This window comes from Phoca vitulina, unplaced genomic scaffold (assembly GCF_004348235.1).
Source record: "Phoca vitulina isolate PV1807 unplaced genomic scaffold, GSC_HSeal_1.0 scaffold8, whole genome shotgun sequence".
Classification (NCBI taxonomy): Eukaryota; Metazoa; Chordata; class Mammalia; order Carnivora; family Phocidae; genus Phoca; species Phoca vitulina.
The window spans coordinates 31,473,663-31,492,943 of record NW_022589711.1 but is presented as its reverse complement, the minus strand read 5'-3'; the positions used below and the strand labels follow the sequence as shown (position 1 = coordinate 31,492,943).

The 19,281-nt window shown below is 37.6% G+C and overlaps 1 protein-coding gene across 15 annotated transcripts in view; it reads right to left on the bottom strand.

The window, feature by feature from the left end:
- The window catches only part of BBX (BBX high mobility group box domain containing), a 268,690-nt gene that overhangs the window by 59,980 nt on the left and 189,429 nt on the right, over positions 1 to 19,281 (bottom strand). For all 15 annotated transcript variants that reach the window (XM_032406469.1, XM_032406474.1, XM_032406468.1 and 12 more), the window contains 3 exons: positions 18,356 to 18,423; positions 5,973 to 6,053; positions 1,603 to 1,677 (listed from right to left, as the gene is read on the bottom strand). In XM_032406469.1, coding sequence (XP_032262360.1) covers positions 1,603 to 1,677; positions 5,973 to 6,053; positions 18,356 to 18,423 — 224 coding nt within the window. The remainder of the gene's footprint in view (positions 1 to 1,602; positions 1,678 to 5,972; positions 6,054 to 18,355; positions 18,424 to 19,281) is intronic.

The window sequence follows — 19,281 nt, the reverse complement described above, 5'->3', positions numbered from 1 at the left end:
TATCACTTAAATAACAATCATGCTCTGAGTGGAGAGAACTGTTGGAAACACCAGCTGCGATATCCCATACTGACATTTTAAATGAAGTTGAATACTCTTGGTAGTTAATGTATATCAGGTGTGTCAAAAATGAGCCATTACCTTTCTAATATTCCTGCTACAGAGTTTAGAATTTAATCAAACAGAACATATGGCAAATACATTCTGTTTTGAGGAAAATATTTCTAAATAGTTGCATGGGGCTGGCTCAGGTATTAAGATTAAAACCAAATTTAGTCACCATACCAAAATTCTTTTTCAACTCTTAAAAAAATTACTAGTATCAAATAAATGGATGCCACCAACTGGAGGAAAGCAAGGAAATATTAAAATGATTTCCTCAGGCTGGAAATAACAGTCTGCTTATCGTAATGACAGATTATAATAAATTCTTAATTTATTCAGATTCATCAAGCAAATTGTCTTCATAAATGGTAGTATTATATGGCATTTTTGTTACCAGTTTTCTAGAATAGCCCTCAACAAATGAAGCAAATACTGTGGCAGAGAAGCCTAATAGCTATGCAGACCAATTGGTGGCATAACATCACAGTGGTTGACCCAAGTGTCCCGAGAAGAAGCAGTATTTCTTTTTTTAATGTAAAAGCTGAAAGTAACTTTTCCTCATTTTCAAAGTAGGATGCTGGGTTTTCTCCTGCCAAAAGGATATCATTTTACATTTCGTTTATGCAGCACTTTTTACTCAAATGAATCAAAATGATTCAATACATCAATATTAAACAGAACAGTCCTGCTTGTCATTTTCTCTCAACCCTTCAAAAAACTGCTTAGTTTATGATATGTATTTTTGGTTGGAATTACTAAAAAAGGAAAAAGGGGAAAGACCTAGAGCAGACACCATCTGATTTTCATGACCTGTATACACTTTATTATTTGTCTTACAATGCTCGTTAGAAACGAGCAGCATAGGGTTGAGGCCAGGGATTTTGTGGCAAAATCAAGCATATCATATGTGCCTCTCCACACCAACTAAGTAAGCACTCTCTAGTGTGTGCTCTCTCTCTGGCTGACAAACCAAAGAAATCTGAGATCCTGCAAGAGCTGACCTGATCTAAGCCTGGGATTAAGCACTAATAAAAATGCTGGCTAAAGCTACATCACATCGAAAGCTAAGTACTGATGATTTAACAGGTTGTATTCACCACTGCATCCACTGTGAGTTATTCATAAATCACAGCATCTAATTTCACTATTGGAAACATTTAATAAATTGGAATCCTATGGATGTGGACAGCAGTTTTTTCTAAGCTTTTAAAATAAATTAAAAAGAAGGTAAAATGAAACAAATGAATTACTGGAAAGTGTCTATTCTAAATGAACTCCTTAATGAATGCTTATAAATGAATACAAAATATGGAGCTTCTCTGACTATGAATATAGCAAAGGCAGCAAAAAGCATTAAGTATTCCCTTATGTGCATTATGTTCGTAATGGCAAGAGGCATGCCTAAAGTTCACTATATGTTATTAAAACTCCGTTCTGAGCTCAGTAAGTTTCTCAGCCCAATAAGCATTTAAAAAAAAAAAAAAAAAGAGGCAATACCTCTGCAAACTGAAACAAGGCTGATGCTTGACACTGTTTTGAAGGAGTATCAGGGTGGGACGAACTTGAAGATATCTGAAAGGAAACAAGTAATTTTTAATGCACAAGGATATTTTCCCATATCAGACTAATAGATTCTGCCATATATTTCCACTGTAGACACTGATAAAGACTAAGACATGAATCATCACCCTTAATGCCTTTTAGAAGAACAGTATAAATGATAAAGGAAGACAAAGGCCATGTTTCTAAAAACAGATGATTGGAAGAACAAAGGACCAAGTTTTGCTCATTTGCCATGTCTCTTGTAGGGTATCAGGTATGCTGCAAACAGTCGTTGAGGAGACTTGAGATGAACTGCTTTATTTTAATATATTTTTAAAAATATTATTAAAAGCTGGAAGCTGCAAGAAAAGCCAGTCGCTCTCTCTTCCCTACACCACTCCCCCCAAGCTGTTCTCTGCTTAGAGGCAGCTGGGAAGCAGTGCTGGAGAAGCATATGGATGTATGGCTCAGGGTATCTGGGACTGAATCTTAGCTGACTGCTCACGAGCTACATGACCTTGGGCAGCTCAGCTGATCTTTCTGAGACTTATTTTTCCCAACTATAAATTGATGATAATGATGAAGAGAATAATCCCCATTTTACAGGATTACGATGAAAAGAAAAGCTACAGAATATACTGCTTGGCATAGCACGAGAACTCAATACTCACTGAACAGGAAGAGCATCTCTTTTGTAACACTATGCATGCATACATGCACACACTCTCTGTCACTATCACTCTTCAGGCATCTGACCGTGGATAGAGGATTCTGCCTTACCACAGCTGGTTCAACTAGGAGGCCTTTTGTTTCCACTTGGTAATTACGGCAGCCTCATTAAAAGTTTGCTCTGATGGCCCCATAGAAGTACTTTCCAAAGATCTTTTGAGAACAAGGTCAGTTATTAATTTTGGTTCCCAAGTGAACAAGACTTCTATACAGCTACGAAATAGGGTGAGAGTGAGTCACAAGAGCAAAAAGCCTGGGTATTATGAATTCAGCCCATTCCCAGTCCCATAAAAGTATTCTCCTTCAAGTAACTGTGCTCACCAACTCCATCAAAGGGTACTTACTAAGCATAGATGCACCTTAATCATAACTCTTCAGAGAAGTCATTTTTTTCATCTTAATTAAATTAAGCTGGTTAGAAAAACCATGGAGGCAGCTGTTGATACAGTATCAAAGTAATGTTTAGGGATGAGAAAGAATTAGTAAAGAGACTGATGGAATTACTGACTTTATTCACTGCTGAAGCCATTAAGAAAATTTTAATGCCACTATAATTAGACATATAAGCATCTTTAGAATAAATACCAGTAAAAAGAAAAAGATCCAGATCCTATTTCACAAAGAGACCACTGTGAATGAATAAAATTTAACCAAGTATTTGAAGGACATTTGAAGGTAAAATTATACTCTTTTTGGTTAAACCATGAAACCTATCATTTCAAATGAGCACCATGTGCAAGTGTGACAGATTGCAAATATGAATCCATGAGGATTTTCCTGAGGTCCTGGGTAGGTCTTACTTCAGACAGCATTTTTCATTCCTATGCACCCTCAATAAAAGTTGAAGAAAATAGCGAGTTTATATAAGGGGAATTAATTGCCTAACCTATATTTCTTTGAGGATTAAGACAATGGATGAAATGAAGAGAACCACTACCATCAACAATCTAGATTTTTGAAAAGCATTTCACAAGCTTCTAAACAAAAGGATTTACTTATAAATTAATACTGGGATAGGGACCTCATCAAGATAAAAAGCTTTTGCACAGGAAAAGAAACAGTCAACAAAACCAAAAGACAACCGACAGAATGGGAGAAGATATTTGCAAATGACATATCAGATAAAGGGCTAGTACCCAAAATCTATAAAGAACTTCTTAAACTCAACACCCAAAGAACAAATGATTCAATCAAAAAATGGGCAGAAGACATGAACAGACATTTTTGCAAAGAAGACATCCAAATGGCCAACAGACACATGAAAAAGTGCTCAACATCGCTCGGCATCAGGGAAATCCAAATCAAAACCTCAATGAGATACCACCTCACACCAGTCAGAATGGCTAAAATTAACAAGTCAGGAAATGACAGATGTTGGTGGGGATGCGGAGAAAGGGGAACCCTCCTCCACTGTTGGTGGGAATGCAAGCTGGTGCAGCCACCCTGGAAAACAGTATGGAGGTCCCTGAAAAAGTTGAAAATAGAGCTACCTATACTATCCAGCAATTGCACTACTGGGTATTTACCCCAAAGATACAAATGTAGGGATCCAAAGGGGTACGTGCACCCTGATGTTTACAGCAATAATGTCCACAATAGCCAAACTATGGAAAGAGCCAAGATGTCCATCGACAGATGAATGGATAAAGAAGGTGTGGTATATATATACAATGGAATATTATGCAGCCATCAAAAGGAATGAAATCTTGCCATTTGCAACGACGTGGATAGAACTGGAGGGTATTATGCTGAGCGAAATAAGTCAATCAGAGAAAGACATGTATCATATGACCTCACTGATATGAGAAATTCTTAATCTCAGGAAACAAACTGAGGGTTCCTGGAGTGGTGGGGGGTGGGAGGGATGGGGTGGCTAGGTGATAGACACTGGGGAGGGTATGTGCTATGGTGAGCGCTGTGAATTGTGCAAGACTGTTGAATCACAGATCTGTACCTTGAAACAAATAATACATTATATGTTAAAAAAAAGAAGAAGATAGCAGCAGGAGAAGAATGAAGGGGGGGAAATCAGAGGGGGAGACGAACCATGAGAGACTATGGACTCTGAAAAACAAACTGAGGGTTCTAGAGGGGAGGGGAGTGGGAGGATGGGTTAGCCTGGTGATGGGTATTAAAGAGGGCACATTCTGCATGGAGCACTGGGTGTTATAGACAAACAATGAATCATGGAACACTACATCAAAAACTAATGATGTAATATATGGTGATTAACATCATAATAAAAAATAAAAAAGGAAGAAATGATTAAGTAAAAAAAATAAAATAAAAATAAATTAATACTGGGATAAAGAGATAGTCAATCACATGAATAGGGAGCTCCTGAAGAAATATCAGATTAGGGATAGGGACCCTTTATATAAAAGCAACAGAGTTAGGGATCTCTTTGGAATCTTAGGTGTCCTACAGAACCCACAAAAATATACATATGCCAATACACCCAAAATTTCACATGAAATTTTAGGGTTTTCATTAGATCTTTAGAGGTTCAGGGACCACTGGGTCAAGCATGTCTGCTTTCAAAGTTGGGACCAACATTATTTCATGTGTCTATAACTATTGTCTAAAAATTGAGTGCAGAGTGAATCCTCTGTGACATTAAATTCTTAAGGAAACAATATACAAAACAATTGTAATTCACAGCATATCTCACACAGTCAGAAAGGAAAGTGACAGATAAGGAATATGTGAGCAAATATGTATTCTAACATTCTGGTGATATCAGCAAGGCATTTATATATAATAAACAATGTCTGAAAAGGAATGGCCTCTGCCTTTGTGAATAGTAGTTTTGCCAATGAAATGTTGAGAACCACCAGGAAAGGGTACTGGAGAGGAAAATAATCTGAAACTAAAAATATGCTCTTTGTGCAAAATCTAACACAAGGGCAAACGTAAGGAAGGATGACAGTGTGAGAGAAGGTCTAGTAAAAGACAATTCAAGTGATCAAGTAAAGACCACTTGGGTTAAGGTTTAAGAAAATTAATGATGGCTCCATATTGAGTTCTAGGGTAAATGAAGATATCTTAGGAAGCAGTCTTAACCTTATGGACTTCATATTAAGGATAATATGCTTTCCTACATCATCTCTGAAGCAATGTTAGAAACATATTGAGTCAAACAGGTCTGACACAAGACATAAGACTTTGAAAAATGCCAAATGCATGCTAACATTTCAATTAAGAGCAAAGTGTACTTTAAAAAAAAAGGAACGCACAGCCAACAACCATGAGTTGATTCTACCTTCTGATTTAACACTGATAAATTAATAGCTAATAAATGACTAAGTTCTAACAATAATTGTATCCGTAATTTTACTATCCATAAACAAAAATTAGTGGTGCAGTTTAAATGTAATAATATTTACTATGACTTAATAACAAGCTTCTATACACATAAAGTTATTCCTTAATTAGGAGACTCTGGAGTTCCAAAATACCTTTTCCAAAATTTGATTCTCTTTTCCCATCTATGTTAAGTGAGCTAAGGAGAGTTCTTCATTGCTTTAACTTACTGCCATCAGTCTAAATTTAAGCTCACATTACACTCTCATTAAGTATGAACTGTAATACATTACCTCAGCAAACTGAAATAATGGGGATTTCTGACGTAATTCAGGGGATTCCGAAACATCCTGCCTACAAGTGCCAGAGGATATCTGAAACAAAGAAAGATGGTATGAGGCATCATAGGGATAGTTTCTGGAAGACAACAGATGACAAATGCCACCTCAAATATTCCTATTTGAGGAGAGAATAGTTTTCATTCCCCCAACTGAGGCAACCTATGACAAAACAGCAGTTATAGTCTGCAAAGCTTTATACAAAGTGCCATCCAACAGTTAAATAATGCAATAAAAAGCAGGAGATGGACAAGACAATGCATTTTAGAAAAGTTAATATACAATGAAGAGAAATTTCTACAACGATGCCCATCTGATCTCTTGGCTTTCTGCCACCAATTCCAAAAAATATCTACTTCTTTCGCGTTCTATGTTTCCCCAATGTTTTATATCACCTAACTACATGAAAACAGAAATGGGATTTGATAATATAAACCATTTGGGAAAATAAAACTGAAGTCAAATTCTTGTTTTCTAGGTGTTCATGTGTTTATACACAAACCCTAATCATAGAGAAGTTAGTATTTACCTAAGAATAATTTCTTTTATAATATATATTTTCTTTTGCACTATTCACTACATTGGGTAAACATTTAGTGCTCTATAATCTTCATTTGCGATCTTTATTACTAACAACAGTTATAGAAATGCCACTGGATTTTTAAAAAAATTCTGTTATTAATCAAGTACTCTTGTCAGGACACACACTTCCTTTTTTTACCTCATTGCTGTTTCTGACCTATTTCTGCATTTGGGTGACATAATCACTTAGGAAGCCAAATGTAATTCAAAAGTCTTGAGAGTCACAGAATGTTGAGAGAACGATATTGTTATTCCTCAGATCTGACTCTTTTTACAGATGAAGGAACTTAGGACCAGAAAAGTAAACAACACCTCCCCTCCCCAACATTCAATAATTCCCTTATTTTTACTTATCACCACAAGACATAAACATTTGTTTATCATCCATCTTCTTCCTGGGGCTCTGTTTAATAAAGAATGCTCAACACTGCCCGCTCACAATGTCAACAAGCATTTTTTAAATAAACTAAAAAAAAGTTTGACATGTCTTCTAAATCCTAAATCAGTGTGTCCTCTCAGCCCCCTTCCTAAATGCCAAGGTTTGGAAGTCTTAGGGAAAAAGTTATCTTTTACTATAGAGGAAAAACAAGTTAAAAATTGTTTTAAATAAGCATGTTTCTGACAGGGACGCCTGGGTGGCTCAGTCGGTTAAGTGTCTGCCTTCGGCTCAAGTCATGATCCCAGGGTCCTGGGGTCGAGCCCCGCATCGGGCTCCTTGCTCAGTGGGGAGCCTGATTCTCCCTCTGCCTGCTGCTCCCCCCTGCTTGTGCTCTCTCTCTGTCAAATAAACAAACAAAATCTTAAAAAAAAATTTTCTGACAATAAAAAAATCAAAGTTCACTGTTGCACATCTGAAAAAAAAAAACCAAAATACAGAAGAAAAATCATCTACAGTGCTATCTGCAAAAGCACCACTAATACTCATAAATATTCTCCCAGTTGTGTACAATAACTTCATCAAAAATGAGATACTGTAATAAGTTAAAGAATGCTTTTTTTAAACAATACATAATTTTTCCTGTGTTAGTATAACCTTTTCCAATGTAATTTTAAGAGCTTCATATGATTATGTTAGGTGGTTGAATCCTATAGAAACAGCTTTCACCCAGATTATGTTCCTAAAAATGGAGTTTCTCACTGAACCTCTTCATTAGACACTGAAGATGTGTTTCTCTAACATTGTCATAGGTCATTGGGCAGGAACCAGTGTTTGAAATTTTAATTGTCACCTTTGTATTTGAAAGAGTAATGGCCACCTTCTTCCAGTGATGAACTCCAGAGAAGGTGCAGAAGCTTTCATTCATTTGCCACCTGTGGTATGGCCGCCAAAGACTGGCTCCCTGTCACTTGACTATTTGACAAATTGTATGCGAAATGGCCCAATGGTGTTTTTATTTGCTTCCCAAGAATTTGAAGCCAAGGAGACACAAAATGCCCTAAAAAGAAGGCCAGTGCATTCTGAAATTACTAGCCACAAAGAATTCCTTCATTGAAAGGACTACTTGAACAAAATATAGCTTTGTTTAGAATGATGAAGAAAAATCAATACTATCTTGGTTTGTAAAGAAATCCTTTATGTGTAGCTCCTAGGTATCTTGGTAAATAATAAAAATTTTATTTAAAATCAAGCCTAGGATTAAATTAAAATTATGAAGTGTTTTAAAATGTAATAATATAGGTTGCACATGTGACATAATCTATGAAAGGTATTTGGAATCAAATATATTCAGGGTAACTACACTGCATAAAGTCTATATAACATGTAGTCTTACTTCAGATAGATATTTCATGATACACGAGAAAGTTACCAGTTATGAGGAAATTAGTTACCCTATGACTTAGAGTTCATATGAACTATAAGAAGAAAAGTCAACTTTCTCTTCAAGTGCTGTTTATAGATTATTTGGCCATAACTACACAAGTCACAAAATTTTAAAGTTAAATGAGACCCTCTGCAAATCATTATAATGGATGGTCATAAATAAAACTTTCTATTTGAATAGATAATTCAAATGTAAGTAATTATCAAGGCAACTGTAATCCTCCACACGTTGTATTAATTGGGCTATGAAATCAAAGAAGTCTATATATGCATGTTTGTGCTCACCATGCACCTGATACATAGTAGATGTACAATGAGTATCTGTTGACTGACTTGATTCTGTGTGTGTATGGATACAAAGAATCTCAATGACCTGGCCAGGAATCAGACAACAAAGACTGACCAATAGTTAAAATAGCAGTAACAGAATCACTAAGGCTATGCATCCTACTCTAAGACGTCTGGCAAAATCCAGTTACTCTTTACTCATTAAGTTTAAGGCATTAGTTACTCTTAACTTTAAAGCACTATGGATTTAGCATATATTTTCAGTGTACTGTAAGGGAAACAGCACAAAATTAGGAGCCCAGGAGAACTGGGTTCCTACTAGCTATGTGGTTACCTGCCTCTCTGGTCCACAGCAGAATCAGAAGCCGCAAATGAGAAGGGGCCCTGAGCAGGGATAATAAGAAGAGGGCTGCAAAAGAAACAGTAACAGCAGCAAAAGAGGGGAGAACACAGAAAAACTGTAAAGAACAGACACAAATGTTTTATAAAGCACTGCGGTCTATCTAAAAGAAATTAAAGTAGAGTAAAGAGTCTCAAAGTGTCTCCTGAAGGCTTCAGTTCATTGCAGTAATTAATATTCATAACTATGGTTCTAAGTTGTCAAGATAAGGATAATTATAAAATATAGCCTTTTTAAAAGGCAGAAATGTGTGTGATACATGCTAGGCATATTTCCATCAAAAATCTCAGAATGTAAATATGGCTCAATGACATGGAAAATGTATGTATGTAGAAATTCATTCTTGTGTGCTTGACAAATAAGGCATCCGATGCAGAGGTGGACATTTGTGCATGTACTGATAAATATACACATTTGGTAAAGAAATCTGGGATTATATCCACATAAAAGTAAGAGAGTATTTTGCACACAAGGCTCCTATTTAAGTATTAGTCAGAGGGTCCCAGACCTTATTACCTTGCTATTTGTATTTAAAGTATTCCAAATTACTTATTACATGGAACATGCTTTTTATGGATAAATATCAATTCCTCAAATCTCCATTCCTATGCTGGGCCAGCTTACTTTCTAAATAGAATATACAAGAGTCAAAGATACCACTTCATTAATTAAGAGGAAAGAAAATATACCAAATAAGCAGAGGTTAAATAAAGGGAGAAAAAAAAAACCCAAAAGCTGTTCTAGAGTCTCTGAAATAATCCATAAAGCCACTAGGTGTAGCTATCTGCCCAAGAAACAAACAGCTAAAGGGATTTTTAAATGCAAAGTTTTGTTAATGTCCCTTAAATCCAATCTTCCCTTTGATTTAGCTATAATTCTCAATAACCAAGAAAGAGGAATTATTAGCATAATTAAGAATTACAACAAAGTAGTATCTTTTCCCACAAGCACACCTGACATCGTGCAAACACAAGATAACAGAAACGTGATCCAGCCTCCTGATATAAAACAAGATCACACCAGTTAGATGCACTAGAAGTGCTTTGGAAAGCTAGGTAGTAGCACCAGCCTGTTCCTACCTCACAAGGCGCAAGACTACAGCCCCACACAGCTGGATTCTGATAAACACATGGTCAACAAAAAAGGTAAGTGCACTGGTTTTATCTGAACTACACATTTCTGCCCGTGCTATTTCAAACATTTGTTGATACTCAGCTCCTTCAACAAATATTCAATAAAAACCCACCATGCGCCAGCCACAAACACTGCTCACTGCTTTTAAGAAGCTTACATTCCACTTGTATGCATTATGTGCTGGGGAATAAAATGATAACTAAGGCACTGTGTCTGGCCCTCAAGTGGCTTGCAATCCGAGTCAGGGGACAGCTACACAGTTAGGATGTAAGTGCACGGTGGCAGAACACAGTGGCAGGGGAAGGCCTCTGAGCACAGAAAGGCAGCCTTCACTCCTTCTGGGATAGGTAGAAGTTGTTAAGACAGTGACATCTGAGATATACCTAGGAGAAGACACCAGAATTGTGGAAATGATGTGGCAGCAGCAGGTATGGAAAAGTATGGAAGCAGGTGCCCTGTGTGTTTGAGAAACAATGACTTTCTCAGTGCGGATGAAGAGTAGAAGCCGGGGAGTGTAGTGGGAGATGAATCGAACTGAGAGAAATTTGAATTCTCTGTTACAAAGTTTGAAAAATCAGGCTGAAGGCAATGGGGAGCCAGCCAAGGTTTTCACTCAGAGGAGTGGCATGATGAGAGATAGGTAGTTCGATAATTCTGTCAGTGGAGTGCAGGGTGACCTTGGCTGGGAAATGACTGGAGGCAGGAGACCAATTAGAAGGTTAAAAAAAATAAACCAGCTGAGATGTGGGGCCCCAATTAAATCAGAGATGGTACTGGCCAGGCCCCAGTAATTGCCTGGAAGGATGTCAGGGCTGGGGAAAGGGTCTGGACAAGGCCAGGGTTTCTAAGGTCCGTTAAAGACTTTCACTGAAAGGGTTTGGGGATGGGGTGGGGGGGAGCGCAGGACGGTTGTCTTCCATGGGAGGAGAGAGTTTGGGAGTAGAGGATTCCGTTTTAGAGTTCAAGTGTAAAGATCCCTTGTGATGCCAAGGGCCAGTGAACTGATTCTCACTCTCATTCAGCCTGACCCAGTCTTTCCTACAATTGGCGGCTTTTGCCAAGTATTCTTCTATAACAGAGTACCTGAGTGATCACTTAATTTGCATTTAATAGGAGATGTTAAATGAAGCTCTGAAATGGACTTGTGCTTAAACACAGGTGAATTAAATGGAAGCATATTACATCCAAGTTAGTCCTTCAAAATGTTTTTAAGGATTAAAATAAAGCCACTCTTAATTAAACCTAAATTAGGTTAGAGAGAACCTGAGTACGGAAGCACAACACTTGGCTAGCTGATACCAGGACTGAGGCACAGCTGAGAAGAGTACTGGGCTACGCTGGGGAGCATAACCAAATAACACCGCATAGAATCGCACGCTCCCCAAAACGAGAGTACACGGCACCTGGCTGAAAGGAGCAGGAAGTCCGGAGCCCAGGGCTACCGGGGTAACTTCTGCTCGCCGTGAGTGAAGTTCTCCTATCATTCTAAGCCATGTGGCAGAGCACTAGTATGGAAGTCCAGAAGGGACTCCAGGCCATGTCTACAAGTAACTGCCACAGCAGCTGGGACAAAGCACAGCCCCCTTCTGCCTCTGGTTCCTCATGTGCCACTCTGCCTTCTTCATGGGCAATATGGAGACAGAACGCAACAGGGTATAAAACAGGCTGTCAGCAACAGCACGGCAGCAACCAGCACCCTTCTGGTCTATCCTCTCGTTCTCCAGCCTCCTCTGATCCCGGCTCACGTGCGGCCCACCTTCCCCGCCGCCCCTCCCAACTATCTCTGGGAGACTGAGAAGCCCAGGCAAGGCCATCACCCTCTGGAGCAGGGTGGCCTGGGAACTCAGCAAGGATAGATGCCTGTCAGTCAAGCTGGGTAAAAGGACCGGATTCTCTGAGCCCCACGCTGCTGACACGTGGACGAGGCTGGGCGGGACAACAGTTCCCATGAAAATGGGCAGTCAACAGTGACTTCACCCAGAAAGGAAGAAAGCTCAAAAAGCCCATTTGCTATTTAATGTAAAATGTCAATATAGTATATTTCCTCATGAGATATGTTTAGAAGTTAACTGTGAGAAAGGAATGAAAGCTTTGAAGGGGTAGGGGTAAGAGTTGGGGGGTGGAATTCAGTGCATTTAAGCACAGTGAAATAGTAGCCTAAGAAAGGCACATTTCAAACTGGCTCAAATGTACCAACAGGTGAGAAAATAATTTTCCCTAGTTCACTGATGTCAGAAATTATAATAAAGACACGTAAAAACTTTCAATTTTATCAAAATCTGTATGTTTTAAACTTTAAACTCAGTGTTTAAAATATGGACATAATCTTTCATTCATTTAACAAATACACTGGATCCTCGAACAACACAAGGGTTGGGAGAGCCAACAGTAACCAACAATCCATCTGTGACTTTTGACTCCACAAAACCTTAATTACTAACAGCCTACTGTTGCCCGGGAGCCTGACCGATAATGTAAATCCCGGCACTAGGACTTTCTCACACCTTGGAGAGCCTATGTAACCTCTTTAGCCTAGAGAGATTATCCCCCTTTATGAAATGGGGATAATAATAAATAATAATAATAAACCAACCTCAAAGGGCTTGTTGGAGGATGAAATGAGATAATCCATGGAAGTGCTTAGCAGAGTGCCTGGTCCAGAAAGCATTCACGAAAACGGCCCTGTAAAGGTCCAGCACAGGACGCCATGGGAGAGGGGAGAAGTGGCCAGGGTTGCAGTCAGGTGGGGACTGAACCACAAAGGCCCCTTGATACTGCAGGGAGACTGAAGCTAGTTCTCATGGGTTCAAACCCCAGTTCTGCACTTTGAGCTGCACAACTTTGAGCAGGTTATTTAGCCCTTCTCTGCTTCCACTTCCTCACTTAATGGTTTAATATTTACTTCTTTTTTTTTTTTATTTACTTGTGAAGCAAGGACTCACAGGGTTGTTGTGGAGATCAAGAGTTACTCTTAGGTAATGCATTTCAGAACAGTAGGGGGAATGAAGTTCAGTAACTACTCTACAAGCAAGTGAGAAGCCTTGCAGTTTAACTCCTGTTTTGTTCCTCATCTCAAGTTGCTTAAGGTCTTCTGGATGAATCAAGACTTGCACATTACATACAATGAGAAATAAACATTTTTAAAGACTTTTATTACAGAGTTTATAATAAAGAATACAACTAAATATAATCAAGAGCTATAATGCGTAATACTGACAGTAAAAGCAATGATCAGAAACAAGAGGAATCAAATTTGGCTCAAGCAATCAGGAAGAGCTCCCTGGAGGAGGTGAGAGACTGAAGTTATAAACATGAAACAAAATATATTTAATATTTTCAAATTTTAATCATATAGAAATTTGGATATATGAACCTTTTTACTTTTGAACAGGCAGATGGTGATCAACAAAATCAATGAAACCTCCTTTGAAGTCAGAAGTATCATGTGAAGAATTTGCTATGTATAAAACCCTACACCTTACTACATCATCAGCTCCACGAGGACCCAGACTTGTGCCTGGGTTTGTTCCCTGACGGGACTGGCATGTAGTAAAGCATTAGATAAATACTTGCCATATGACTGAATGTGTGAAAGACAGCACACAGTTCCTACACTGTTCAGTTCTTACATACGACCTGTCTAGTCCCTTAATAACGGAAGTTACTATCATCTGCTAGCATCTTCTCCACTAACTTTCATGCTAACTCGGCTACTCTGCTGAAGTCATACTTCCTACACAGTAATTTCCACCAGGTATTAAAAAGTTGTCTCCTTCTTGAGCACCTAGTGAAAGAGAATAAATTACAACTGCAATTTCCTACCAGTTTTCGATGGACAAGGGGCCGCGTGTGCGTGCACATGCACGTGCTACCAGTAACGCACACGATATCCCGCAGGACTGATGCCTGATAGAACTTAAGCTTTCAAGTTACGTATGAAATGCCTAGAACAGCATGGAGTAATAATACCAGGTACCTGCAAGAATGCTCTTCAGGAGAGTTGGAACTGCCTTACAGGCTTTAATTTATCTTCACAGATGTCCTGGGAGTTAGAGGCAAGTGGGTATTATTGTTCGCTCCACTTTACAGGATGGAAGGCAAGAAAAAAGTGGCTTGACCATGACTTTACTGTCCTGTCTGTTGGTTCCAATAAAAGAACCAGGCATTCTAAAATCACAGACCTAACATCTAATACACTTTCCACACGTTTGAAGGTTTGCCTTCCATCACAACTAAACAGATACTGATGCTGCCAAACCTTCCCATCAGCTATGATTACTCTGCCTAACTTACTACATTTTCTATTACTCCCCAAACCACCCCTCCTTCTGTTCCAGTCAGGACTTTCTGGCACTGACTCAGCCCTGATACTGAGTGTGGTCCTTTCCAATACTGACCGAAGCTGCTCTCTGTTTATGTGTCGAGCAACAGGTCTCCTTCATAGTCTCTGAAATGCAGCACTCCCTGCCTTTATTTCTTAAATTTTTAGCTTTGCATTTTTATTGAAGTAACAAATATAATAGGATAGACAATTTTTAGTCCTGGAGATCATTTCTCCAAACTCTAGATCAAATAATAATTATAAACTTTATTCATTGCCTTTTCATCTTTAGATAATAACTCCCTGGTATGAAATGTAAGGGCTTACCTCTCTTTATGTAACTGCCTTCTCTTTCGCTCTTCCCAGAGTCTGATGAGAATGTGATTGTCATGTAGAACAGATTGCCTCTCACCTCCACTGCAGCCCTCTGCAGGCCTATTTTCAGCTGATCCTTATCCTGTATTTTATTGATTAAACAACTTCCATTTGGCTTCTGATTTAAATATCTTTGCTAAAATTTCATATTCATTGGTAACATTCTTTCTGTTTCCCTCACTATTATGGGGTATTTCTTAGTGAGATTTCTATGTTTACATTTCACCAAGTCTCAACAGAGACCAGCTGAGTGTGGCACGTTGAGCCAGGGGCTGGGGGGGGGGGGGGGCGGCTCACTCCTTTACCTGTGTCCTGCTAATACATCTATTTTGCTTCCTCATCCATAAATGAATGACAAGCAGTTTAATGCATTTCAATGTACTCTGGATATAAAGGAAATACAAGGCTAACCATTTATGTGAAAAATAAAAGAACCAAACAAACTGTAAATATAAATGTCATCCCCTTTATTCATCAGAGAAAAAGCACAATTAAAAACTAAGCCTGCCTCCATAACAGTAGCATGTACAAATGTACACTTAATAATGCTGCAAACTTATTATGGCAAAATCAGAGTTAATCAGAAGATTCAGGAAAAAGAGAAAACTCAAACATTTTCTTTGTCATTTTCCCACTGATAGCTCAAGAACCTATGATTTCTCTCTAAAGCCTCTAAGGGCAAGTCAGGTAGATCCAGGAAATATTACAGGACAAAGAAGCTTTTAATCTGGAATTTTATTACTTTAGATATTACAAGATATTCAGATATATTATTTACTATTCTGAAAATTTATTATTTACAGCAAGCCTCTATGCCTTCTAGAATTATTTTTTAAAGACAACTATTACCTATATTAAAATTTCTACATTTAAAAATACAGACTTTTGAGGATTTTTTCCTATGTAGTTAGGTTTCAGGTTAATGAACAAAGGAAAATCTCCTCCCTTTAAGAATAATATTTCAGAATAAGAATTCTGTCATGGCACTTAAAAAAGCCGTTATGATTAGACTTTCTCTGTGGCAGAATTTTTGTAAAATGTCACTTTATTTGACTGGTCCTACGTAATAGTATAAACAGATATCACAGTAATTGTTCCAAATGTCAGCAGTATGAAATTTCTGTAACTCTCTTTCCTTATCTCATTACCCTGATAATTTTCTTAGGAAAATATAAGTACATATTTGCTATATTTGTCTTATGTTCATCATCTGTCTATGTATCTAGGCCCCTAACATTCTACAACCATGTTTACATATTTAGAATGAGAGAAGATTTTGCAAAGAAAACAGATGCTAAATGAAGTTTACTGATGATATGTATATGAACTCTCAAAATGAACCATATTTAGACAGGTTAATTTTGTACAACACTCACTGTTTTATTGTTTCAGTATCTCAAGATTAGTTACCTAAATATACCTCTGAGATGAGAAGTAGGAAGTAAGAAGAAAGAGCTGTATCCTTAGAAGTGGTTCTTCAAGACCTAATTGCTGGCAACTTCTTCCCTAGCATAGATTCCCTTCTCTAAGTAATTTACCTTTATAAACTTCTTTAGCTTGAGTATTCTCAAAACAGTTCCCCTTCCTCACAAATAAAAAGTTGACCACTGTTTAAATTACGCAGGTCAAAAACCTGCTGTTCTTAAAAGGGAGAACTTCTCCCTGAAAAGAGCCTGGGAGGCAAACTTTAAGCAAAAAGGGGGGAAAAAGGCAGTCCTTTCTTTGACTATCTGTAAGTTCTATAGATGTTTATTTATTTACATGTGTTCCAAGAAGTTAGAAAGAATGGTAACAGAAGTTGGGAAGAAAACACCATTATAATATAATCTGTTAGAAAAGATGATGTTGACTTTCACAATATAGTACATTCTTGGAAATCATGAGTCACACTGTGTTGAAAGGTCAAGTGTGCATTATTATTCCAACATCCACCTTTTGGAACATGCTTGCAATACTCTATACCTAAGTGAGAGTCAGTCTGATTGCTATTAGGTAGCCATGTGTTAGAAAGCTAAATGATTTCCGAGAATTCTATTGTGTTAGGAAATAAAAACATGCTGAATAATGAGTATGCAAAGGTATAAAGTGACATGTTTATTTTTTTCAGCTTAAGATTAGTACAATGTAAATAACTGCCAGTACACCAGTTTACACATTCTTTTGCTACCCTAAACTGAATGGAGTCAAAATAATTATGTTAAATTGAATATATAGTCAACTACTATGGATCCCAAATGTAAACTATACGTAATAATGGCCTTTGTGAAGGGGGTCTGGGTGGGTCAGTCCTTAAGCATCTGCCTTTGGCTTAGGTCATGATCCCAGGGTCCTGGGATCGAGTCCTGCATCGGGCTCCCTGCTCTGTGGGAAGCCTGCTTCTCCCTTTCCCACTCTCCCTGCTTGTGTTCCCTCTCTCGCTGTCTCTCTCTCTCTGTCAAATAAATAAATAAAATCTTTTAAAAAAATAATGGCCTTTGTGATATAAATATCTTACATGGTATCTTCTAAAATCACTATTTGAATAGGAGTCAACTGTACTCTGTAGGGCATACTCATAACTTTAAAAAAAAAGTAAAATATATATATATATATCTTCAGTAGAATTGAGCTGACTGCTATTTGATAAATAGTGACTCTGGTTGGGACTGAAAAGTCTCCATCTCAGGTACCTCAGTGTGGTAAAATAACATGACCTGCAGGTTAATTTGTCTGGCCTTTGTTAAATGAGACTGGAAAAGAGAGAAATTCCACAAATGCAAACTATGCATGGTTAACTGCTATGACCTGCCCATCAAAACCATACCTAAAATATTTTGTAAAAGCAGCCCAGTAACCACAAGGAAATAAGAGATCATAAAACCAAGGTCATGAGGGCCTGGGTCCTCTTAAATTTTCCATTTTAAAGAATAAAACAATCTTGGAATGCCATGTTTCAAAAACAGCAGTTTGGATTTATTCAGGTACCAGAGAAACTGACAGTTAAACTCTCATCTTTTCACTAGCAAGTCTACAAGAGAACATCACAAAAGTAGGGTATGTTATGAATAGAGGGAATGAATCATAGGACCCACGCTACAGACCCATGACACAATCGTGGCAAATGCTAATTATCTGTACATTCCATTTCTTTCTCTTAGGTTCACAGAAGCTCAAAAATCTGCTCCTAACTTCTTAATTTGCATCCTATTGGGTTTATTTATACCACTTCTGTTATACTCAAGGCACAATACAAAGCACATATAGATCTTGACCAAAAAAAAAAAAAAAAAAAAAAAAAATTTTGATCTTGACAAAAAAAAAAAAAAAAAAAAGATAAAGTTTGCTCATGAGCTATAAACAATGAAACTACAGAACTAAGAGCGTGAAAAGAATACAAATGTCTGTGTTTTCAAGCCCCAGCATGAGGACTAGCTTACCTCTGGTGTGCCAAGAGCATGTTCTCCAGCTAAAAGCAGCATGCTCAGGCCTCCCATTTGAGTAGGATCTAAAAGTCAAAAACAAGTAAATCATCAATTTACAAGCATGAAGTACATATAATCCACACAGAGTCAAAAAGGAATACTTGTTAACAAAGACTCGAAATCCAACAGAACCATATATAACGTGTTATAGAAAACTTTCAAAACTCTTCATACAGCAATAATCCAGCATATATGTAAGTACTCCTACTTTTGTGAGCCTTTTAAATCCCCCTATTGTCCCATTTCAACACAACCCTTTCTTCAATACCACAGCTGTTTATAATATGTATTATCTCCTAATGTGATGTGTCTTGCCTTAATGAATGGCAAGTTTCAATGGATTTGCTTATGCTTGATGTCTAAGAAGTTTGAGATTCTTATTCTCAAATTATTATTTCTACTATAGAAAACTAGGACGGATAAAAAGTACCAGGCTATATGAGAAACGAGAGAACAGAGAGAAATTTTATAAATGAGTCTTCCAAACTCTAGAGGGCTTTGTTCAAATAATCTTTCTCGAAAACTTTCACAAACAAATTTAAATTAGACAATGATGTATTTTTGATATTTTAAATCTTAGGGGTATAGTCAGGTGCTTCCTCGAAATACTTTTTGGATTTAAAGTGAATCCTTTTTATATTACTGAAGGCCTTTGTTTTCATTCCTTCAATAATCAACAGAAACAAAAAGACAAAATAAAAACAGCAAAGCAGTAGATCTACAACCCAGGGTTATGACTAAACAAGTATTAAAGAAAATAAGAAACCTATATCCCTTAAGGTTGGGGACTCAGTGCTTGTCCTCATGCACACAGGTCCAATATAAATGCATTTTTAATTTTAGGAATCTCTCCTCAATTGAAAGTGAGAATCAGGCATACT